The 24,309-nt window shown below is 42.9% G+C and overlaps 1 protein-coding gene across 1 annotated transcript; it reads right to left on the minus strand.

Annotated features, from left to right (window-relative positions):
* Positions 1-12,996: 12,996 nt before the first annotated feature.
* Positions 12,997-21,885, minus strand: LOC104988787 (pregnancy-associated glycoprotein 1-like). The gene is made up of 9 exons (XM_010840238.1): positions 21,798-21,885; positions 20,572-20,722; positions 19,475-19,592; positions 19,258-19,376; positions 17,864-18,060; positions 16,828-16,944; positions 15,024-15,165; positions 14,838-14,936; positions 12,997-13,146 (listed from the first exon to the last, which is right to left on the minus strand). The coding sequence occupies exons 1-9, from the start codon at positions 21,848-21,850 to the stop codon at positions 12,997-12,999; spliced, it is 1,146 nt and encodes a 381-aa protein (XP_010838540.1). The 5' UTR covers positions 21,851-21,885.
* Positions 21,886-24,309: the final 2,424 nt, after the last annotated feature.

The raw sequence follows: 24,309 nt of genomic DNA on the forward strand, positions 1-24,309 counted from the left end.
ATCTGAGCCACAGTCAGCTCCTGGTCTTGTTTTTGTTGACTGTATAGAGCTTCTCCATCTTTGGCTGCAAAGAATATAACCAATCTGATTTCAGTGTTGACCATCTGGTGATGTCCATGTATAGAGTCTTCTCTTACGTTGTTGAAAGAGGGTGTTTGCTATGACCAGTGCATTTTCTTGGCAAAACTCTATTAGTCTTTGCTCTGCTTCATTCTGTATTCCAAGGCCAAATTTGCCTGTTACTCCAGGTGTTTCTTGACTTCCTACTTTTTCATTCCAGTTCCCTATAATGAAAAGGACATCTTTTTGGGGTGTTAGTTCTAAAAGGTCTTGTAGGTCTTCATAGAACTGTTCAACTTCAGCTTCTTCACCGTTACTGGTTGGGGCATAGACTTGGATTAGGTTAGTACTTCTGATTCCCAAGGAGTTATGAAATGGTCAGACCGAAAAGTTTGAGTGAGAAAGTAGAGTTCGATCCACACAATTTGCCCATTTCTGGTCTGTTCCTGAAGGAGACATTGGGTGCCTCTTGGCATTGGCAGGTCAGTATAAACCCCCAACAGGTTTCTGCCATAAGCTGTATGAGATCACCGTGGAACTGCAGAACAGGGCTCCTCACTTGCTTCGTGCAGGGCATGTCATTCATTCACACAAGCACATCGTAGCCTTAGTAAAGCACAGCAGAAAACGTGTTCGCTAAGAGAACAAAGAACTAGAGCTCCAAGCATCCTTACCTTGTCCTGAAGGATCCCGGACGAGCCCCCAAGATGAAAGGTTGCTGTTGAATCATGCAAAGACGCCAGGATTCTTGGCCCCTAAGGAGAAGAATTCAATCTGGGGCCAGAGACAGGCTTGATCACTCAAAGCTTTTGTGTAATAAGGTTTTATTAAAGTATAAAGGAGATAGACAAAGTTTCTGTCATAGGCATCAGAAGGGTGAAGGAATAAGTACCCCCCTGCTAGTCTTCAACTGGATGTTATATAGTCACTAGCACTCTGTTAATGAAAGAAAGGAATGTCTTAAAACTCAGAATGGCACCAGGCCCCTCACCCATAAGATGCATTTGGGGATAATCTTGGCACCAAATGGTTCATCCTGAGCCATAAAATGATTAACTTGAATCTTGAAGAAGGTCAGATCACCATACAAATAGTTTCATTTACATAGATTAGGGGAGCAATATCTAAGTATAACATACTGGTATGTCAAGTAGGTTCTGAGCCAAGAGGCGGAACCAACTTGAAGACAGAGTTTGGAGTAAATGCATAGTACATTAGCATACCTTAAGACAAACATTTCCGTAAGAAAAAGGCATCTGTAGGTTTGAGAATAGTTAACTTCAGGTGAAACCAGGTGTCATTATGGCAACACAGTATTTTAAGAGAAACCTCTTTTTAAATTTGTATAGAGAAGGAGAAACTATCCCTAGTTTGTTTCCTCCTGCCGCTTAAGAGAGATAAATGTCTGACACTTGCAGGCTATTTCCTCTGTTTGGAGACCCCTGGCCTTCCTGCCTGTTACCTTCTCAATTTGCAATCTTCCCAAACCAGGACTCAAACGCATATCTTAAGCACTGGATCAAAAGGGAAAGCACTCTGGAAGGAATTTGAAATAAATCACTTTTACATGAAACTTGTCATCATGGCCTATTTATGAAGAGACTGAGAGAGGATTGTCCCTGCTTCAAGTAACCTCCTGAGATCAGGAATGATTGAGATTCCCCTCCCAAGGGTTCTTACAAGATCCTGAAGCTCTGCTGCCACGTAGCTTTGTTTTCACTTCAGTTTCTGAATCCCACACTAGAGCACAGCTTCCAGAGGGCAGGGCTGTCACTTGACTTACTTCTAAACATACGTAAGTAGATATTGTCTCATTCAGACCCTAATGTCAAGACAAGGCTAACACAAAGATCAGTTATTCTGAGTGTTAGGTCACAGGTTCAACAACTGCAATCAAACACTAAATAAGATTGTCTTAAATACAACACAATTTCAATTCTCTTTCATATAATGTTAGTGCAGGTCTCTCTACAGAGATGAGGGCCCACTTCTTTCTTGTCACATCACATCTTCTGCCTGTGCTACTTACCTCTGGTCTAACATGGCTGCTCCAGCTCCTGTCATTACATCTGCACTCCAGCTAGTGGGACAGAAAATAATACTTCCAATTGGAAGTGACATATCACCTCTACTCAAATTCCACTGGCCGAAGTATCTTCCATGGTCATGGCAAACCTGGGGTTGGTGGGCACACAGAAGGGCAGAGGAATGTGATCCTACTGAAGAACATTCACGACGAGTAGCAAGAGCCACTACCCCTCATTCATGTCCCCGTAATTCATTCTCTTTGGTTCTCCCCACACAGCTCTCAGTCTGTTTTGGCCTGTAGATATGGATATGGATGAGCTTATAAGAGAGGACATGGCCCAGGCTGTACGAATATGGAGAAAACAAGAAAGGAAAGAAGATAAGAAGTATGAAAATGCAAAAACTAAGGAAAGCACGCTTATAATCATAATTTTGCATTTATACAATTTAGGTATAATGGTTGATGAATCAATTTATAAAATAAAAATTATAAAAATGTAAAATATAAATATATTCACTAAACACAACAAAATAATAAGGCTTATCATGCTAAGAGTTGACTCATTGGGAAAGACTCTGCTGTTGGGAGGGATTGGGGGCAGGAGGAGAAGGGGACGACAGAGGATGAGATGGCTGGATGGCATCACTGACTCGATGGATGTGAGTCTGAGTGAATCCGGGAGTTGGTGATGGACAGGGAGGCCTGGCGTGCTGCGATTCATGGGGTCACAAAGAGTTGGACACAACTGAGTGACTGATCTGATCTGATCTGATCTGATCATATTAAACAAATACTAGTATCAGGATTAAGTTTGGATGCACATTGCAAAAAACTAAAAACAACTATAACTTTAGCAAGATAAACTTGATTTTTCTCTCCCACTGAAACAAAGCTGGAAGTAGGCAAGCCAGCGCTTGGGTGCTATCCATCTCCAAGTTTACATGATTGTCCAATACAACTGCAGGAGTTCCAGCCATCACAACTAAAATCCAGACAACAGTTAGGAAGTAGGTGGGGAAGGGAAGAGTCCCATCTCTCAGCTGAATCAGCTCCTTGAAAGCAGTCTTCCAAGAAATCCCTCTTACAGATCTCCTTGCATCTCTAAGTCACCTGTCAGGACTAAGAGCACGGGTGGGCAGGAAATGCAGTCCCATAGCTACTGGGCTCTTGACTATATAACAAACTATTTTCAGTTTTGAAAGAGAAGCAGAGAATAGATCATTTTGTAGGTAGCCTACAGTGCCTGCCCTAAGGAACAAAGCTTTTCTGAATGGATTAGGCTGAACGGCTGGGCACAGTGTAGGAGCCAAGGGGAAGGAACAGCAATGAGAAACAGCTAGATGGATCTGAACTGTGCTCCAGAAAAAAAGGCAGACTGGTCAGTAGAGAACTTCTAAGGACTGAAGTGAGGATTATACTTACCACATGATGCAATTTGGTTTGAAAACTGCTTTTCCAACTCAGGTCCCAAATCTCTCTCAATTCTTCAGCTTCTAAATACCTTCTCTTTGTTACTTCACATTCTGACCTACCTGTCTCACCTTCCTTATTTCTGTTCACATCACTTTCCAACTAGTCCACCAGCATTGCAAGATACAGTACTGAGGAGTTAGCAACACTTTCTAGAATTGGGTAGAAACACAATAACTATTTCTACTTTAGTGTTTGTTTGTCTTTATCAAGGTCTTCTGAAGGACTGAGATGGCTAGAATTATGGAGATCTCACATTTGAGACCTTTTAAAAAACATATCTTGTTACATTGGTCTGTTGGTTCTTATAGTTGTTGTACATCTGTGAAAGTATTTTATCTTGTTTTTGATATGTATTTTTCTTGGGCATAGAATTCGGAGTCAATTACATTTCTCTCAGCATTTAAAGATGTGGCACCAGTGTCCTCTGGCTAACATTATTTCATATGCCTAATCTGCTGTCTTTCCCATTTTTTGTTCTACTGTGTCTGTTTTTCCTTCTGGTTACATTTCCTTGGTTGATTGTTTTAAACAATTAATTATCATGTGCTTTTAAACAGTTGTCATATTTCTTGTCCTTGAATTAATTGAGCTTCTGTGTTAATGGGTTTAAAGCTTTCATGATATCTGGAAATTTCTCAGCCAATAATTATGTTCTTTTCACTATTCTCCTTTCACTTCCTGTAGGATTCCATTTACATATATTTTAGTATTCTTAAAGTTGTTTCAAATCTCTGTGATGCACAATTAATTTTTTCCCACAGTCTTTCCATTTGTATTTTCCATGTCTGTATTTAACATATTCAATATTCTTCAGCTTCATGAATATAAGGATTAATGATGTAGTAAGCATTTTAATGCCCTTCCCTGCTAATTATGTAATGTATATTTTAACTGTGTTTTTACTCATTGATTTTTCCCTCATTATGGATATTTTCTTGCTTCTTTATACATCGGAAATGTTTTTCTATTTAAATGTATGTGTTTATCTTAATTAGAGGATAATTATTTTAGAATATTGTGATTGACCTAGGACAAATATTTTCACAATTCATTTGGAAATTTTAATTTGGATATTAGATACAGAAAATTTTACCCTTTGGATGTTAGATATGTTTTAATTTTTATAAATTATTCCTGGCACTGTTTGCAAACACTGTTAATATCTTGGAAACAATTGTATTTTTTGAAGGCTTGCTGTTCAGTTTTTTTGTTTGTTTGTTTTTTAGCTGATATAAGACCAGCAATTAGACCAGGTTTACTATTCCCCACTAATAAGGCAATATTGTCTTCAGGGCCATACTGATGTCATAGGAATTATGAGCAATTTCCATGCTGGTGGGTGGGAACACCATTAGACTTGGCTCAAATTGATACTCAAGGATTGTTCCCTATAATACTGACTAGTACTATCAAATCTCTGCTGAAAACTGAAGGGATATCACCTGTACACTTCCACAGTTCTCTGTGTGTAGCTCTCTCCTGTGAACCCTAACTATCTAGAGTCTCAAATCTCTCTTCTTGAGGAGACCGTTTGTCTCTGCCTACATATCCCTCCCATGTACGTGTTGGAAACTATTTCTAGAGTTGGGGCGATTGTAGAACTCATCTTGCTTGCTCCCTGCCTCAGGAATCCATACTCTGCTCCCTGATGTTTGATGTAAAAAAACTGTTCTTTCTTTTATCTCTTTTACTTTCAAGTTGTTTGAGACACGAGGATAAATGTGTCCTTTGCTCCTCTATTTCTACTAAAATGGAGGTCCCCCTGCAATCAGAACTCACTGAATGCCTTGTGGATGTTAGGCAGTGACTTCTGTGCATGGGTGCAGACTAACTAAGGATATGTGTTGGGGCTTTGGAGAGCCCTGTCTTGCTGGAGAAACATGACAATTACAAATAGCATTTGCAATAGGGTATGTTCAGTTCAGTTCAGTCGCTCAGTCATGTCCGACTGTTTGCAACCCCATGGACTGAAGCCCACCAGGATTCTCTGTCCTTAACCAACTCCTGGATCTTGCTCCAACTCATGTCATCGAGTCAGTGATATCATCCAACCATCTCATCCTCTGTCATCCTCTTTTCCCCCTGCCTTCAATCTTTCCCAGTAATAGGGTCTTTTCTAATAAGTAAGTTCTTCACATCAGTTGGCCAAAGTATTGGAGTTTCAGCTTCACCATCGGTTCTTCCAATGAATATTCAGGATTGATTTCCTTTAGCATGGACTTGTTGGATCTCCTTGTAGTCCAAGGGACTTTCAAGAGTCTTGTCCAACACCACAGTTCAAAACCTTCAATTCTTCATTACTCACCATTCTTTATGCTCCAACTGTCACATCCATACATGACAACTGGAAAAATCATAGCTTTGATTATACTGAACTTTTTCAGCAAATTAATGTCTCTGCTTTTAAAAATGCTGCTAGGCTTGTCATAGATTTTCTTCAAACAAGCAAGCATCTTTTAATTTCATGGCTGCAGTCATCATCTTCAGTGATTTTGGAGCCCCAAAAAATAGTCTCTCACTGTTTCCATTGTTTCCCCATCTACTTGCCATGAATCGATGGGACCAAATGCCATAATCTTCATTTTCTGAATGTGGAGTTTAAGTCAGATGTTTCACTCTCCTCTTTCACTTTCATCAAGAGGCTTTTTAGTTTCTCTTCACATTCTACCATGAGGGTGGTGTCATCTGCATATCTGAGGTTATTGATATTTCTCCCAGCAACCATGATTCCAGCTTGTGTTTCATCCAGTTGGGCATTTCGCATGATGTACTCAGCATATAATTTAAATAAGCAGGGTGACAATATACAGCCTTTAATTACTCCTTTCCTTATTTGGAACCAGTCTGCTGTTCCATGTTCAGTTCTAAGTGTCGCTTCTTGACCTGCACACAGATTTCTCAGAAGGCAGGTAAGATGGTCTGGTATTCCAATATCAGTAAGTTTTTCACAGGTTGTTGTGATCCATACTTTCAAAGGCTTCTGCGTGGTCAATAAAGCAGAAGTAAATATATTTCTGGAATTCTCATGCTTTCTCTATGATCCAACGGATGATGACAATTTGATATCTGGTTCCTCTGCCTTTCCTAAATCCAGCTTGAACATATGGATTTTCACAGTTCATGTGCTGTTGAAGACTTGCTTGAAGAAATTACTTTGGTAGTATGTGAGATGAGTACAACTGTGTGGTAGTTGAACATTCTTTGAAATCGCCTTTCTTTGGAATTGCAATGAAAACGACCTTTCCAGTCCTGTGGCTACTGCTGAGTTTTCCAAATTTGCTAGCATATTAAGTGCAGCACCTTAACTGCATCGTCTTTTAGGGTTTGAAATAGCTCAATTGCAGTTCTATCACCTCCACTAGCTTTACTCATAGTGATGCTTCTTAAGTCCCTCTTGACTTAAGGGGGCCTTCACATTTCAGGATGTCTAGCTCTAGGTGAGTGATCACACCATCATATTTATGTGGGTCATTAATATCCTTTTGTATAGTTCTTCTATAAATTCTTTCAACCTCTTATTAATGTATTCTGCTTCTCTTAGGTCCATGCCATTTCTCTTTTATTTGGCCCATCGTTGCATGTAATGATCCTTCCCTACCTCTAATTTTCTTGAGCAGATCTCTGGTCTTTCCCATTCTACTGTTTTCCTCTTTATCTTTGCACTGATCACTTAGGAAGGCTTTTTTAAAATCTCTTCTTGCTATCTTTGGAACTCTGCATTCAGATTGGTATGTGTTTCTTTTCTCTTTTGCTTTTTGCACCTCTTCTTTTCTAAGTTATTTCTAAGGCATCCTCAGACAACCATTTTGCCTTTTTGCATTTAATTTTCTTGGGGATGGTCTTGATGAGGTATGTACAGATCAAAAAACTAATATCACTACATCCAGTTCCATTATTCATGGCAAATACATGGAGTAACAATGAAAGCAGTGACAGACTTTAGTTCCCTGGGCCGCAAAATCACTGCAGATAGTGACTACAGCTGTGGGGAAAAAAAAAAAAAAAAAAGACAATTGGTCCTTGAAAGAAAAGCTATGAAAAACCTTGACAGCATACTAAAAAGCAGAGACATTACTTTACCAGCAAAGGTCTGTATAGTCAAAGCTATGGTTTTTCCAGAAGTCATGAGTGGATGTGAGAGTTGGACCATAAAGAAAGTTGAGCCCCAAAGAATTTATGCTTTTGAACTGTGGTATTGGACAAGACTCTTGAGAGTCGCTTGGACTGCAAGGAGATCCAAAGAGTCCATTCTAAAAGAAATCAGTCCTGAATATTCATTGGAAGGACTGATGCTGAAGCTGAACCTCCATTACTTTAGCCAATTGATGGGTAGAACTGACTTATTATAAAAGACCCTCATGCTGGGAAAGATTAAAGGCAGGAGGCAAAGGGGAAAACAGAAGACAAAATTGTTGGGTGGAAACATCAACTTGATGAACATGAGTTTGAGCAAGCTCTGGGAGTTGGTGATGGACAGGGAAGCCTGGCATGCTGCATCCCATGATATAGCATAGAGTTGGACATGACTGAGAGATTGAACTGAACTGATATACAGAGGACAGTCAGGGAGAAGGCAGAAGTCTTTAAGGAAGGAGGAAGGAACAATTCCTGGATAGCTGACAATTTTGGGTCAGCAGGCCATTTCAAACTGGAGAAGCTGTAGAGAAGAAATTCTATGCGAGGCAGAGAGAATGGTAAGAGAAAGGCTGGGCAGCAGTGCTGGGATTTCCCAGAGGACAAGATCCTTGTTCTACTAAACTTTATCAATGCTCAATATTGTTACATGATTGGAAATATGAGTTTTGTTCTGGAAGTGGTAGAGCAATGTTCAATGAAAGGACTGATGACTGTTAATGAAGATGAAGCTCCAACACTTAGGCCAATGATGTGAAGATCCAGCTCATTGGAAGAGACCCTGATGCTGGGAAAGATTGTGGAAAGAAGGAGAGGGAATAAAAGGATGAGATTGTGAGACGGCATCACATACTCAAAGAACATGCATTTGAGGAAACTACACGAAATAGTGAAAGACAGGGAAGCCTGTTTTGTTGCCGAACATATAATCACAAAGAGTCAGACATGACTTAGCAACTGAACAATACCAATGGGGACACAGGGTCCAGTGAAGGCTCTGGTCCTGGTTGGAGTGGAGAAAGATTTAGGTGGAAGGGGAGGCTTCCCATCCTCTGGTGCAGGTCCTTGAATCCAAGACAAGGAGCACAAGATTTTGAATGAGTTGCCAAATATTGTTTTCTAAAAAAACAAAAAATTCTTTTCTGCAGGAGAGAGAGCTTTGGCTGAGTTTGTTCTCTAAATTTTACTGAGGGATGTCAAAGGGATCTGGATTGGGCTGAATCTGCAAAAACAAGGTGACCAGCTACTGGAGGGCAAGGCTTGTGGTAGACATTCTGCACTAGGTGGAAAACAAATCCAGAGAAAAAATGTCTCTTCTGGAGTGTACATGCCAATGTATCACATTGTTTCAGCAGATCACTTCAATGTTGTTTTGTGGCAAGCAAGAAATGCATGATGGGTGGTTTGTTTTTGTCAATTCCTAAGGGTAGTTAGATGACTAAATGTCTAGTTACTTCATTGCATGGTTGGAATCATGCTTGGGAAAGAAAATTAGATCAAGTCCACACATATTTGGTCATAAATAGCAAGCATAGGAAGGATTCTAAGGCAACTGTAGGTAATTTAAACATGAGGGGCCAAATGGGGACAGATTCATTTAACAGGCTGAGGTTGGACTGTACAGGTTGCCATAGTTGTTGCTATGACAAGTAGCCATAACAGCTACTTCTTGCTACACTGGAGATGTAGGAAACCAAGAAAAGACCAAAAGCCTTACAACTCTCCATGCAGTGTTATTTCAGGCTAGAAGTAGTTGACAAAGAAAGGCTGACTGGTAAGGCTGGGAAGGGAGCAATCTGAGCCAGTAATCATTAGCTTTTGTTGGGGCCCAGAAAACAGAAGCATCAGCTCAGTCAGAGTTCTGGGTCAGGGTTCAGAGATAGATGTCATTTGGCTTGAATCAATATTTAGCCTTGGGGATGGCAGCCATAACCTCTAAACAGAAGATTTCCTTCTCCCCAGGTGACAGAATAATTCATATTTGTTCCAGACTCAGGAACCCAGAAAACCCTCTCAGGGCCACTTGTTCTCACCAGGCACACATGCATCTAGAGGTGGAATTATCATCATGCTGCCCATTGTCCAGATGAGAAAACCAAGGTTAAGGGACTTGATCAAAGTCACACACTTAGCACGTGAAAAGCCAAGCACAAACCCAGGGTAACAGTCCTCAAATTGTGTGTTTTTGCTCCACACCCACTGGGAGTGGTGGGTGGTGATCTGGCACCAAACTTAGGCAGAAGCAAGCAGTATTCAGGCTTAAATTGATGTAGTGAGGAAAACCACTAGACCATTCAGACATGACCTAAATCAAATACTTTATGAATTTATAGAAGAGATGAATAATAGATTCAAGGGATTAGGTCTGGAAGCCTGAAGAAATATGGATGGAGGTTTGTAACATTGTATGGGAGGTGGCCACCAAAACAATCCCCAAGAAAAACAAATGTGAGAAGGAAAAGAGGTTGCCTGAGGAGGCCTTAAAAACAGCTGAGAATATAAAAGAAGTGAAAGGCAAAGGAGAAAGGGAAAAATATACTCAATGGAATGCAGACTTCCAGAGAATAGCAAGGGGATATAAGAAAGTCTTCATAAGTGAACACTGCAAGAATTAGAGGAATATAATAGAACTGTAAAGAGTATAGATTGCCTCAGGAAAATTGGAGCTACCAGAGGAACACTTCATCCAAGGATGGGCACAGTAAAGGACATAAAAATCAAACACCTAACAGAAGCAGATGAGATTAAGAAGAGGTAGCAAGAATGCACAGAAGAACTGTACAAAAGCAGTCATAAAGACCAGGATAGGGATGATGCTTGGGTCACTCATGTAAAGCCAGACATATTGGAGTATGAAGTCAAGTGGGCCTTAGGAAGCATCACTACAAACAATGTTAGGAGAGGTGATGGAATTCCAGCTGAGCTATTTAAACATCCTAAAGAATGAGGCTGTAAAAGTGCTGCATTCAACATGTCTGCAAATTTGAAATACTCAGCAGTGGCCACAGTGCTGGAAAAGTTTTCATTCAGTTTTCATTCCAATCCAAAAGAAAGGCAATTCCAAAGAATGTTCAGCCTATCATGCAATTGTGCTCATCTCACTTGATAGCAAGGTAATGCTCAAAATCCTTCAAGCTAAGCTTCAACACTACTGAGAACTTCCAGATATGCAAACTGGCTTGAGGAACCAGAGATCAAATTGCCAACATCCACTGGATCATAGAGAAAGCAAGAGAATCCCAGAAAACATTTCCATCTGCTTCACTGAGTATGCTAAAGCCTTTCACTGTGTGGGCCACAACAAACTGTGGGAAATTCTTAAGGAAATGGGAATACCAGATCACCTTACCTGTCTCCTGAAAAGTCTGTATGTAGGTCAAAAAGTGGCAGTTAGAATCAGACACAGAACAACTGAAACAATGTAAAACTGGAAAAGAAGCGTGACAAGGTGTACATTCTCACTCTGGTTATTTAACTTCTATATAGGATACATCATTCGATATCCTGGACTACAGAGTTCCCAAGCTGGAATAAAGATTGCTGGGAAAAATATCAACATCCACAAATATGAAGATGACACTGCCCTAATGGCAGGAAGCAAAGAAGAACTAAAGAGCCTCTTGATGAGGAGGTGCAAGAACTGTCTTAAAACTCAACATTCAAAAAACTATTCACCAAAATATACTCAACATTCATGGCATCCTGTCCCACCACATCATCACAAACAGATGACAGAAAAGTGGAAACAGTAGCAGATTTTATTTTCTTGGACTCCAAAACCACTATGGACCTTGACTGCAGCCACAAAATTAAAAGACACTTGCTCCTTGGAAGGAAGAAATGCTGTAAAAAACCTGGACAGTGTATTAAAAAGGAGAGACTCACTTTGCTACAGAGGTCTGTAGTGTCAAAGCTATGATATTTCCAGTAATCATGTACAAATGTATGATCTGGACCATAAGAAAGGGTAAATTGAGCTTTTGAACTGTGGTGCTTGAAAAGATTCTTGAGAGTCCCTTATAAAACAAGGAGATCAAACCTGTCAATCTGAAAGGAAATCAACCTGTGACCCCTGCTGACTCAGCTGAGGCATCTACTGAGAGTCTCCAGATGGGAAGAACAGATGCTTCCACTTCAAAAGTGCCTAACCATGGCAGCTCCAAGCAAATAGTTTGTAGCTCCACCCCTGGAGGAAGCTCAGAAAGGCTGAAGGCTCTGTGTACCCTGGGTCCCCCGATACATGTGTTGCATTCTCACCAGCAGCATTGGAGGCCAAGAAAGGGGCATTCTGGGCCCTGGAGGAGGGGGATGGCTCAGGGATCCACTGGGGCCACCACTTACCAAGTAGGACTGGAAAGGACAGAGCAGGCATATGTGGCAGAGACCTGGTGACTGGGTGTGGGACAAAGGGGAACCAACTCTACATGAAGTACCTCACCTAAACTCCCCTGGAGGAGAAGCCCAGTGATAAGTTCATCTGAGATGGGATGAAGAGTCTATTTCATTACCCCTTATAATTCCTCTGAATGAGGAGGTGGTGGAGTTTGTGGGTCATCACAAACTCTTCCATGGCCTAGACCATTCCCAAGCACTATCCTTGGGGCTGCCTCTCCTCAACTTCAGTCATGTAGGTCTGGAGGAAACTGACAATCATGCATGTGGCTGGGTCAGGGCCAGAGACCATGTAAAGCCAGTCATAAGACCCCATGTCTCTGCCAGGATGACTGATACAGGGCTGTACATGTGATCTGAGGTTGGTCATTCAGAGAACACCTTTGAAATCTGATGTCTGCAATCTTCTTTCCTTACTAGGTGATGCCTTCAGGATTTAAAACCCTATGGCAGGTATCTTGGACTCCTCACTAGGTGTAGAAGCCTTAAGGAAGAAAGTTGCCAGGCTAAGACCATCAAAGAAGACCAAACAGAAAGAGCGAGGGTGAGAGAGAATTGATGACTTCTGATTTCTTGGGTCCGGTCACTGAGATCTTTGTATTTGCTCTGATTCTTGTGTCCTGGATTCCCAGAATCATTTCAATGAGCCTCCCTTTTCCTTTAAGCCAGTTGGAGTAGGGCTTCTCTCAATTTTGATTCAGACTTGGTTCTAGATTTTTCACTCCCAGACACAAACAGGGGCAACAATTTGTTTCAGCACCATTAAGAGTGAAACCATTTATCCTTCACTGAGAATAGGGTGTACAGACCACCAAATACAGTTCACCACCATCCTGGGCAGGAGTGCCCTAGTGTGAGTGAGTGTGTGTTAGGAGCGGCCTTACTGATTCCTGAACCACTCCAAGCATTTACACTGCTCGTGCCAGGCCAATCCTGTCATTTCCTCGATCAAAGACTGAGAAATACACCCTCAGAAAGACATCGCCCAGGATCCAGGTCTCTGTAGATGAACTCACTTTGTTCTCTTGAAACATGGAATAGCAGCGGCCTCTAGAATCCTGGGGGAGTCAGAGACACACACCAGTCAGCATGAGCCCTTACCGGTGACTCCCCCCACTATCCAGACCCAGCACAATTCTTTGTTTTATTTCCCTCTTTTGGTAAGTATCAAGGGGTTTTCTCAGCAGCAGAGGATTTGAGAGTTCATCCAAAACCAAAGAGGCCCAAGAAATGAGGTTGTCATGAGGAAGGGTGTGGTGAGTGGAGGACTGGGAATTGGGGAAATAGAGGTATGAAAAACAACAAAGTCCTACTGTAGAGCATAAGGAACTATATTCAATATTCAGTGATAAACCACATGAAAAAGAATTTAAAATACATATGTATATTTTTATGTGTATAACTGAGTCACATTGCTGTGCAGCAGAACTTAACGCAACACTGAAGATTAGCCACACTTCATTATAATTATTTAGAAAAGAAAAAGTGTATCCATAGTTCTCCTCACTCCCTGTTTCTTTCCTTCTGACTCCTGCTCCTTGTATTCACTACAGAGAATGCTGGTTCTCCTCCTATGTCCCCACAATCTGTACTTTATTTAAAAACTTTATTTTGTATTGGAGTATAGCTGATAAACAATATTCTGAGTTTCAGATGGACAGTAAACAGATTCAACCATATGTATCTGGGTGTCCTGGTCCCAAAGACACCCCTCCCATCCAGGCTGTCATATAACTGAGCAGAGTTCCCTGTGCTACACAGCAACTCGTTGTTGGTTATCCATCTTAAATAGAGCAGTGTCCAAACACGTTCTTGAAGGCTTAACTCAGGAACGCTGGGAAGCCTCCTTGGCCCAAACTCACCCTCTTTGGCCACTCCAGGCTTGGGTGGGTAATGTACTCTGGTTCCCCATCCCCACGGGTCAGTCTGCAGCCCTAATCTCCCTGATTAAGTCCCCAGTGCCCCAAAGCAGAGCACCTTGGGATGCCATTTGCATGGAATCCAGTGCAGTTTTGCCTAGAACCAAGCAACCCTCCATATGGCTCAATGAGTTTGTGGTTTTAGAATTCCTGAAATTCCCTCTCTTCCTCAAAGCCTTCTTTGAGCCCATCAGCCTGCTCTGAACTCTCTCAGGGAGCTGACATGAAGCCTCCACCCTGTGCCAGGGCTGAGCAGTCACTGTGCACCCTTTATTCACCTTAGTATCCAACCTCCCCACAGAGGGGTCGGGTATCCCAACTCACAAAGGAGGCACATTTGAGCAAGGGGAAGATGTACCTGAGAACTAGGTTGACTACGTAATTTATCATCCAAACCAGAAAAACCTTGAGAAGGAAAGGGAGACTGTTATCTTATGCTGGGATATCACACTGGGACTGTCTCCAGCCATTCTCCTTGTAACATGGCCTACTTCACGGACTGCTAGAGCTGACTTCCATGTTCATGCACCTAAAGGTTCAGACTGAACTGAAGCTCTTAGAGGACTGTGAACCTTAGTGTTCCCCTCTTCCTGACTCCCACCATGCCATATGGTGTGGCATCTCCACATTTATTTCTGGAAGATCAGTGTCCCATATGGCCCTTTACTCTCAAGTGATTGGTTTTGCGGGAGGCACTGGCCCAGCCACTGGGCTCAGCAGCATCTGCAACAGTGTGACATGGCCTCCAGATGGCGAGCTCATCCCAGCAGTAGCCCAAGGGTTCCCGCAAGCTCCAGTTTGAGAACCAACCCTCAGTATTGTCCCCTCACCTTAAGCACGTAGGCTCGACCTGGCACTGGGTAGTTGATGCCGTTGATGGTGAAGATAATAGAAGGCAGGGTATTGACCGCAGAACATGAAATGTAGTACTGTTAGAGAGAGAGGGAGAGAGGTTGGCCCTGGAGATACTTGTTGTGTGTGGAGACTGGGAGTGACTCTGGGGCATGACCCTTCACCTTGGAGTGCCGTGGCCTGGCGCCGATGAGCTTGTGTATCTTATTTACCAGTCTTCTTGGGCCTTCTATTGCTGATGTCCCAGTGTCAACAATGGCCTCGCAGCTGCCAGAACAAGCAATAATCTTTCTTTTCATGGAGATGCTGAGAGACAATAGAAGAAAGCGGGCATCAAGGTCATTCTGAGTCTCCCCAGAGTTGCCCCTTCCCAACTGTCTTATAAACAGCCCTTTGTCTCTTGCCCTCTTTTCTTTTGCTCTTGACACAGCATCTTTCTTGACATCCTCAAATGCAGTTCTTGAATACACCAGGATATTTTGTACCTTGACACAAGCTGATCTTCCTTCCTAGAAGACTCCACTCCACTTTGACTAGCAAATTTCTTCTCATCTTACAGCTTAATTGTACTGTTTTCGGGAAGTTTTCCCCGGTGTTTATCAGTCTCCTGTCCTGGTCACTCTCTGTAGACCCTTCTTCATGTCTGCTGCTGCTGCTGCTGCTAACTCACTTCAGTCGTGTCTGACTCTGTGCGACCTCATAGAGGGCAGCCCACCAGGCTCCGCCGTCCCTGGGATTTTCCAGGCAAGAGTAGCAGAGTGGGTTGCCATTGCCTTCTCCTCCTCATGTCTAGCATGTACCAAAGTCACAATTCACTATGTGGGCAGGTCACATCATGTACATCTGCCTTCTTAGATGTGAGGGCGAGTTTTATTCTCCTTGCCTCCCTAAAATGCCTGGCACACAGTGGATGCCCAATGCTTGTCTGTTCAATGAGTGAATGAAGACTTAGAAAACAATAAGTAACATCCAGAGAGCTGTATCTGGTGGGGAACAAATAACAGGTCGCACACAAAGTGAAGATGTAGAGTCGCTAGGGAAGCATATTCTCAGAGTAGGGGGAGAGAGGGGCTCCTCTGGGAGAGGATGTCTCCCAGCACTGCTCCTACAACCAGCTCAGACCCTGAGGCCCTGGCCAGGAAATACATGACTAGCCCACAGAAACTCCAAAGGACAGGTCAGCTTTTGTCTGAGGGTATCACACAGAATCCTATCAATTACGCCTCTTGTCCTCAGGTCACTCCTGGATCCCACCTTCCTGATTCTCTCTTATAGCCCCTGTCCCACTGTGTGCCCAAGAACGTGGGGTGTCCTTTTTATTAGTTGCTTTCACGTCTTAAGACTGCAGGCAACCTCTCTCCACTGCTAGGTAGCTGCTCCTTAAGAAGACCAGTTTTCCCTTTTTTCTCAGGGCTGTCCCTGTTTTTAAACAGATATTTATCTGTACTGAGAATTTCCTATGTCCTAGGTAGCCCTGGACAGTTGGTCATCTTATCATAACTCTGTTCAGGTTGGAGAAATTCTCCCTGATCCTCTGTTCACCACACTGTAGAGTCCTCTAATCATGCTCCCCACCTCAAAGGGCAGTGAGTGCAGCCCTCTCCCAGCTGCGCAGACCTCTCTTGACCCTTTTAGGACCCTGGTCAGAGCTTTGCTCAGAAGGCCTGGGGATTACGAACCCACGGGTTGTTTGTGTATCTATGTGCTTGTGTGTTTGTTTTCATGTGGGTTTGTATATGTTTCTGTGCGTGTTTGTGTGTCTCTGACTAGCTATGCATGTTTTTATGTGTCTCTGTGTATGTTATATGAGTCAGTTATGTGGTTCCGTGTGTCTGTGTGTCTGTGTCATTGTGTGTGGTGTATATGTCTGTGTGACTGTGTGTCTGAGAATGCATTTGAGTGTCTGCCTGTGTCCATGTACAGTAGTGGGAGCATCACTTGGACTAACCCTCAGAGGGAGAGGCTTACCGGTCCATGTGTATAATCCAGTCATCCGCTTCAATCAATGGTACCCAGTTGAGCTCTCCCTCATAGTAGCGGTGGTCCACCCCACCAAACATCACCACACTGCCCTCCTGCTCGTCTCTGTAGAGAGAAGTGATGGGGGCGATCCTTGGAGGACAGTAACAACAGCACCGCCTGAGAGCTGTGCTTGTCCACCCATCAAGGCCCTAATAAGGTCCCCATGTACAGATGCAGAAATCGAGTCTAGGAGCAATTGAGATCCAGACTGAGGTCTGTTACTGGCTACTGAGTGGCACAGAGGTTAGAAGTTGAATCACTTGGCTGGGCTCTACCCACTATGTCTTCTGAAGATGCCCTGGACCCCCAGCAACCTGAGTGCTCAGACACCCTCAGAGGACAGGGTGCTGAAGCATTTGGCTTTCCCCTTGTCCACTTCATCATTTTTCAGGAAAATCAAGGCCTGGGAGTTCTAAGCGTGTTGGTTCAGTTCACCCAGAGTTGGCTCCACTGGCCTGTGACCTCTACTGTCCACAGGGCCCCACACTCAGAAGGGACCCCACCTCTGCTCTCCCTCTCTTGAAATGCCTAATATTTCTTGAATAAGGGACCCAAACATTTGTGTTCCACACTTTCATTTCTCATTGGCTCCACAAATTGGGTGGCTGGTCCTGGGCTCCCAGTGAAATGCTAACGAGGAAGGAAAGATATCCACCACCCTTCACCTTCCTTCCTGATCAAATTCATAAGCAAATCCTAATGCCTTTCTTTCGACTTGTTTACTGTTGCCTTCCATTAGCCTTCCTCCTCACTCACCCCCCTAGACCACGTTACTGGTCTTGAGCCCAGGAGTAGGGTTGTGTTCCAATAAAATTTTATTTGTAAAAGCCAGTGGTAAAGCAAGGTAGGGCCCTGAGACCATAGTTATCCTGGGTTAGATTATCTCTCAGGATACTTCTTAATCAAGTGTTCTATAATTTTCTTGCAACTGAAAGCATCTTACAGCTAATTTGGAGAAAGGGATTGTCCATCTCAGACTTACTTGCTCAAGTAGAAGGCAAAAACAGGCTCAGAAATGGCACCTTGATTCTTCAGGTTGTCAAAGATGGGGATGGCTCCAGAGAAGGATATGTTGGGGTAGTTCAAGCCCAAGACACCATCATAATAAGCTCTGCCCTCAAACCCATATTCCTCCACACTTAGACCAAACGGTTGGTCAGTACTTACAAGGTCCCCAATCTGTGGGAGAGAAGAGTATTCCCGCTTACAGATACATGAAGTGGGGCCAGGACTGGGCTGGGGTGCATTGCCATGAGATCCTCAGAGAAGAATTAAGGCTGGGCTCTGTCTTTGGTGGCCCACAGAGGGTTAGACCTAGCTGGGACGGGAATTGGGGTTCCATTTGAGAGGCTGTGAATTTTAAAACAACTGCTCCTCTGAAAAACACCACCTGAGTGAGTCAGATTTGCCTCTTGGCTTCTGTCCAGGTGGGGCAACCAAGAGTCAGGCCAGGTCCCAGTGGTGATACCTTATGGACAAAACAATCGAGAGCAAGATAGCCTTCTCTTTGGTATCACTGTGACCTAATGACAGGAATGGACTGCATTCTCTGAAAGGTACTGTGGATTCTGCATCTGTCTAGGAAGACAGAAGCCGAAAACACAGTCTTGCTTGCAGGGATCTATGAAACTACTGCCTGGGAAATTCACTTTTGGGGATATGTATGTATTTCTGTGAGTGTGTATGAGAGAGAAAGAGAGAGAGGGGAACTACTCAGGTATTTTGGGGGAGGCATGCCATAGGTTTATTAGACTCTCAAGGGTCCTCTAGAGTGAGAACTCATTTATCAGGCCCCTTGACTTCTCAGGCCTCCAGTTTCCCACTCTGGATACCTGAAGCCATCAACTGACCCCAGGATACCCGTATCAGTTTTATCCTGTCCCCAAACACCCCACAGCAACTTCAGTCCTGAAAAGCCAGCCTAACTCCACATTTTACCACATGTGTGCCCTCAGCAAGGCCCTTGCTGTCTGCACCGCAGCTTCTTCATATGTCTCATGAGCTAATCAGAGTAACTGCTGTGTGGGGTTGTTGCAGGATTAAGCCAGTTATCACCTGAAAGTGCCTGGAACAGTCTGTGAATATGAAAGTGGGAGCTTTTATCCCTTCTTCTCACTCCCAGCAAAATGAACCTTGAATTGCTCATGGGCAGAGGAGCTTCAAGTCCACACCTCAAGCCACTCTCTGGGTTAGCTAATTTGTTTGCTCATGTGTCACCACGGGCACTGCCTCCCAAGAGACAGGATCCTGTGGATAAGATGGCCAATATCTATGAGAGTTAAGCTAGGAAGGGTCCTGCCGGATGGTCCTGCATCTGTTTTGCAAGCAGTGGTCCCTCCATAGCCAGTCCTGACTCAGCATTTGTTACACTGTTACCCGAACTGTGTCATAAGCAACAACTCCTTTCATTCTCCCAGATCCATAGGTGATCCTGAAGGTCTTATTGGTGAGCCGGAAGGTGGAAGACTGAAGATGTCTGAACCTAATGTGTGTAGCTGCAGAAACAAGAGATGAGTGTCATCAGGTGCCAAGGGTGGAAACAGGGTGGCAGGGCAAGTGAAGGATGATCCGGGTACAGGGTGTCCATACTCACAACAGGCTCGACTAGTGCAAAAGTCAGAGGACACCCACAAGTCAGATGAGCCTGTGTCAAAGACAACCTGGAATTCCTGAGGGGGTGTTCCAATGGTGATGTTACCCACGTATATCAACTACAGGGAGAAGGAGGGAGTGGGTTAGTGCAGAACTGGCTACCCTCTATTCCCACACTGGTGCTTCCCTCTGGATGTCACATATCTCTTGAGATCACTTTCTAACCATCATGAAGCTCACAGGCTTTGGTCACAGATGTATGTGAATTTGATATATTTTTCCTGTGCTACATTGTATGCAGGATATTGACTCTATGACCATGCGTTGAAGTGGTACTTCGTGCATGGGAAGCCCAGAGGCATAACCTTGGGCTTCCAGGACTGCTGGACACCAGAGAATCCTGGTGCCTTCATTTGAGAAGCTCTGTAGTCTCTTCAAACACAGTTTAGCATGCACTTCTCCAGAAGGTCCTTCTTGATCAACCCCAGCCACTCCCTCTAAACTCAGACCACATCCGATCACAGCACACAGTTGACCCTTTCATTTGACATGTATTTACTCTTTGCCTATCTCTCAGGCTGGCATGGACATTTTTGAAGGCATCTTGAAGACAAAATAAGCCCTTTTTCTAATCTAAAAACAGGAACCATAGTGATTCTTATGGCCATACTCAGAATACAGGTTCAGTAACTTTTTACTGCTGTCGTTCTTGCATCTGTGGAAACTGAATTCCTCTACCTGGGGATTTACAATTGCTTTGCAGTTGGTTCTAACTTTTGATCAGTGATGGTTTACTCTTCATCTATAACTGAGTGGCTCACTTAGTTCAGAAGGAACAATCGCCCACAAACTAATGACACATCTTTGACACACAAATGGATGTTTACCTGCAACCTGGTAATTGCCAGGCCCAGTCACAAAGACCAACAGTTGAGGATGAGAGTGCCTTCTCCTCTGTGTGGGATCCCTGTTTTCCAGTGTTTCTGCCTCCTGCAGGAACCCAACCCCAACATCCCACCTGGCACCTCCAGATGAGCCCCAGTGCTAGGCTAGAGCACCAGGGGGCGCTGTGGAGCACCATCCGCCCAAAATACTCACATCCCTGATGTTTCTCAGCGGGTGAGTAGTTAGATTTGAGCCACGAAAAGAAATCTGGGACAGTCTGTAAACATGCTCCTTCAGGATATTGTTCAGTATGTTTTTTCCACTGACGGTATTTCTCATGGTCTTCACTCTCCTTAGAGGTATTCTTTCACCAAGAATTCAACAAAGAAAACAAAGAAGATACTACAATTAGCTGTCAGTGTTAATGTATAACTGTCATTGTAATGCCCCTGTGTCTTTTCTAATCATTTTATGAGGCACATTATTATCAGAATTTTATGCATATACCATGGCAAAGACATAGATTTGAATACAGGTTCTGTTCTGCAATCTTGGGTAAGACATATGATCATGTGTGTCTCAGTCTTCCCTTTGGTAAAATGGTGAAATGTAACAATACAAACCCTCCAAATAGAATATCTCGGGGACAAGTGAAGTGATGGATATAAGGTATCTGATAAATAAGAAGTCTCAACAAAGACATCCATTAACATTGCTGTTGCCATCCCACTCATTCCTTCTCATAGAATCTCAGGGAAGGAGGTAGAAGGGGAACTCTTATTCTCTTTTACAAGGGAGCAATTTGAAATGCAAGAGGTTTTTGAGTTGGCTGTGGTCACATTGCTTGTCTGATAGAAAACAGTGTAAAACAGTGTATCTTTCTCCAAGTTGAAAGAGAAGAGAGAGTTGAAAAAAGAATGCAAGATATAAGGAACAAGTAAGGGACATTCAGAGGCTTAAGAAGGAAGGACGAGTCAAATGAAAAATTAAAAGAAAACAACACAAAGAGAAATACACTCCCAGTGACTTCCAAAGAGATGGAGAGATAAATGACAGTGATACAGAGATGCAGACATAGGCATATACACACTGAAGTAGACAGGGAAAAAAGAGGACATGTTGAATAAAATGTAGAAAATGCTATTCCACAGGACCACATCAACATCTGCATAGACTGTGCACTGAACAGTTACAAGGTGTTGCATTTTCAATAGGTCATTACATGACTGGACTCCAGGATTTGTGCAACCCAAATCTACACCAAGACCTTGGGATACACAGTTCCTATAGCAAGTTACTTATCAATAAGTAAGAGTTGAACTTTAAGACTCTTAGGGAAATATTCCATTCCCTTCTAAATCTGATGGGTGGAAGAATGATCAGATGAAAAGAAAAATCCGAGAAAGGAATATGATGTGGCTTACAGTCCCCATACTTACTTGACTATGCACTCTGAGAAGGCCACCAGCCCGAGGAGCACAAGCCACTTCATGTGTATTTCCTAGCTCCAAGTACTCAGGGGAGTTTGGATTCTTAGCATATAGTGGTGACCAGGAGCCCCTAGTTATATATGCTCTGACCTGCCCTGGTTTTTCCCTTTAGGCCACTAAAAGATCTGAAAAAAACACAAAGGTCTTGATAAAATCTTTACCTTCACCAGTGTCCTTGGTGAGTGGCCTTTGAAACTTATCAGAATACAGAGAATTGAACTGCAATCTCTTCTTTGAAGTTTGGCTGGAAAATCAAACTGACCAACATGGACATCTAAAAAGATGGAGAACCTTGCCTACTTGGAGAAAAAAAAGCTAAGAACATCATGAAAAATGGATACTAGGGGTCATGCTCGACACTTGTGTTTTAATGTCATCTTGCTAGCCACTTCATGATATATGCATTCCTGTTTTTTCGTTGGAGAGGAGATTGCTAGGAGGATAAGTTGTCAAATGGCAAAGTGAAGTCTTCAGGGACATCCCAGGGACATACAACTGGCTGTAGGTAGTGGGTCTAATGGCAGACATCAGGGGCACCTATGATGCCAGGCTGAATCAAATATTTAGGGCAGAGCAGTACTTCAATTGCATGGTTTCAATATTGGAAGAAATGTCATATGCATCCACAAGATATTTTATATCATCCAACAACTGTACAAGGAAGAACTGTGGGCTAGGTTCTGGGTTAAAGGCTTCAAAGTCAGAGTTGATCAAATCAAAAGTAGTTTTTATCTTAAGAGAGCTAGAACTCTAGTTCTCACAAGCTCATGGCCCCAGGAGGCAGGAGATATGATACTAAGACTAGGTGGCCATGTTGGACCCTGGGCAGCACAGACCTTACCACTGGGAGCAGCCTTTCCTCCACTTCAGCCATGCTGGAAAGCAGGCCAGTTGGCCATGTTTTCAAGAGAATCAAGAGTTTGGATATTTATGTACAATCTACTGATTTTAATGTTAGTAACTAATTTTCCTTCCCCGAAAAAACAGTGGGAATGAAATCTCCACAGCAATGTGCTGGAATCAGCCTTCAGTCTCTGCAGGTTTTTGTTTCTGGCTTAGAGTTGGGAGTGCAGTGGGGACAGAGAGGAATTTAATTCATGTTGGTTGATTTTAAAAGAGCCTGAATACATAGTAAACATGCTGACTCATTTGAAAAGACCCTGATATTAGGAAAGATTGAAGCCATGAGGAGAAGTGGAAGACAGAGGATGAGACGGTTGGATGGCATCACCAAGTCGATGGACATGAGCTTGAGAAAGCTCTGGGAGTTGGTGATGGACAGAGAAGCCTGGCATGCTGCAGTCTATGGTGCTGCAAAGAGACCGACACAACTAAAGGACTGGACTGAACTGAACAAATTGAGAACAAAGACTAATAAATCTAATTGCATCAAGTTTTTGACTAGCTACCTATAACAACACATTACTTAAGTGGCTTTAAAATTCAGACTTATGACTCTACATTCAGAGTGGAATATCTTCTAAGGAAAACAAAAATACTGCCGGTTAAAAACAAAACCAAAGAAAACCAAAAGAAAAAAGGGAATGAAATCTGACACTATATTCAACAACTATATTCCCTTGGTATATCTAATTTTCTTGAAGAAATCTCTAGTCTTTCCCATTCTATTGCTTTTCTCTATTTCTTTGCATTGATCGCTGAGGAAGGCTTTCTTATCTCTCCTTGCTATTCTTTGGAACTGTGCATTCAAATGGGTATATCTTTGCTTTTCTCCTTTGCTTTTTCCTTCCCTTCTTTTAACAGCTCTCTCTAAGGCCTCCTCAGACAGCCATTTTGTTTTTTGCATTTGTTTTTCTTGAGGATGGTCTTGATTCCTGTCTCCTATACAATGTCATGAATCTCCATCCATAATTCACCAGGCACTCTGTCTATTAAATCTGGTCCCTTAAATCTATTTCTCACTTCCACTGTATAGTCACAAGGGATTTGATTTAGGCCATACCTGAATGGTCTAGTGCTCTTCTCCACTTTCTTCAGTTTCAGTCTGAATTTGGCAATAAGGTGTTCATGATCTGAGCCACCGTTAGCTCCCTGTCTTGTTTTTGCTGACGTATAGAGCTTCTCCATCTTTGGCTGCAAAGAATATAATCAATCTTATTTTGATGTCGACCATCTGGTGATGTCCATGTGTACAGTCTTCTCTTGTGTTGTTGGAAGAAGGTGTTTGCTATGACCAGTGCATTCTCTTGGCAGAACTCTATTAGCCTTTGCCCTGCTTCATTCTGTATTCCATTCCAAATTTGCTTGTTATTCCTGGGTTTCTTGACTCCTACTTTTGCATTCCAGTCCCTTATAATCAAAATGACGTCTTTTGAGAGTGTTACTTCTATAAGGTCTTTAAGGTCTTCATAGAACTGTTCAACTTGAACGTTTGTATGTAACAAACTTAATACACAGGTTTTCAGTGAATGTATGTAGTGAAGGAGCAAGAGAGGAGAAT

The sequence above is a fragment of the Bison bison genome, unplaced genomic scaffold, assembly GCF_000754665.1.
Source record: "Bison bison bison isolate TAMUID 2011002044 unplaced genomic scaffold, Bison_UMD1.0 scf7180017864142, whole genome shotgun sequence".
NCBI lineage: Eukaryota > Metazoa > Chordata > Mammalia > Artiodactyla > Bovidae > Bison > Bison bison.

What these genes read in the sequence shown, in the direction of transcription:
- LOC104988787 (XM_010840238.1), bottom strand. Translation starts at nt 21,850, where the DNA reads ATGAAGTGGCTTGTGCTCCTCGGGCTGGTGGCCTTCTCAGAGTGCATA. An exon ending in TTCTCAGAGTGCATAGTCAA is followed by an intron (nt 20,723 to 21,797) that starts GTAAGTATGGGG and finishes TCTTGGTGAAAG; the next exon opens with AATACCTCTAAGGAGAGTGA. An exon ending in CCAGGCCACGGCACTCCAAG is followed by an intron (nt 14,937 to 15,023) that starts GTGAAGGGTCAT and finishes TCTCTCTAACAG; the next exon opens with TACTACATTTCATGTTCTGC.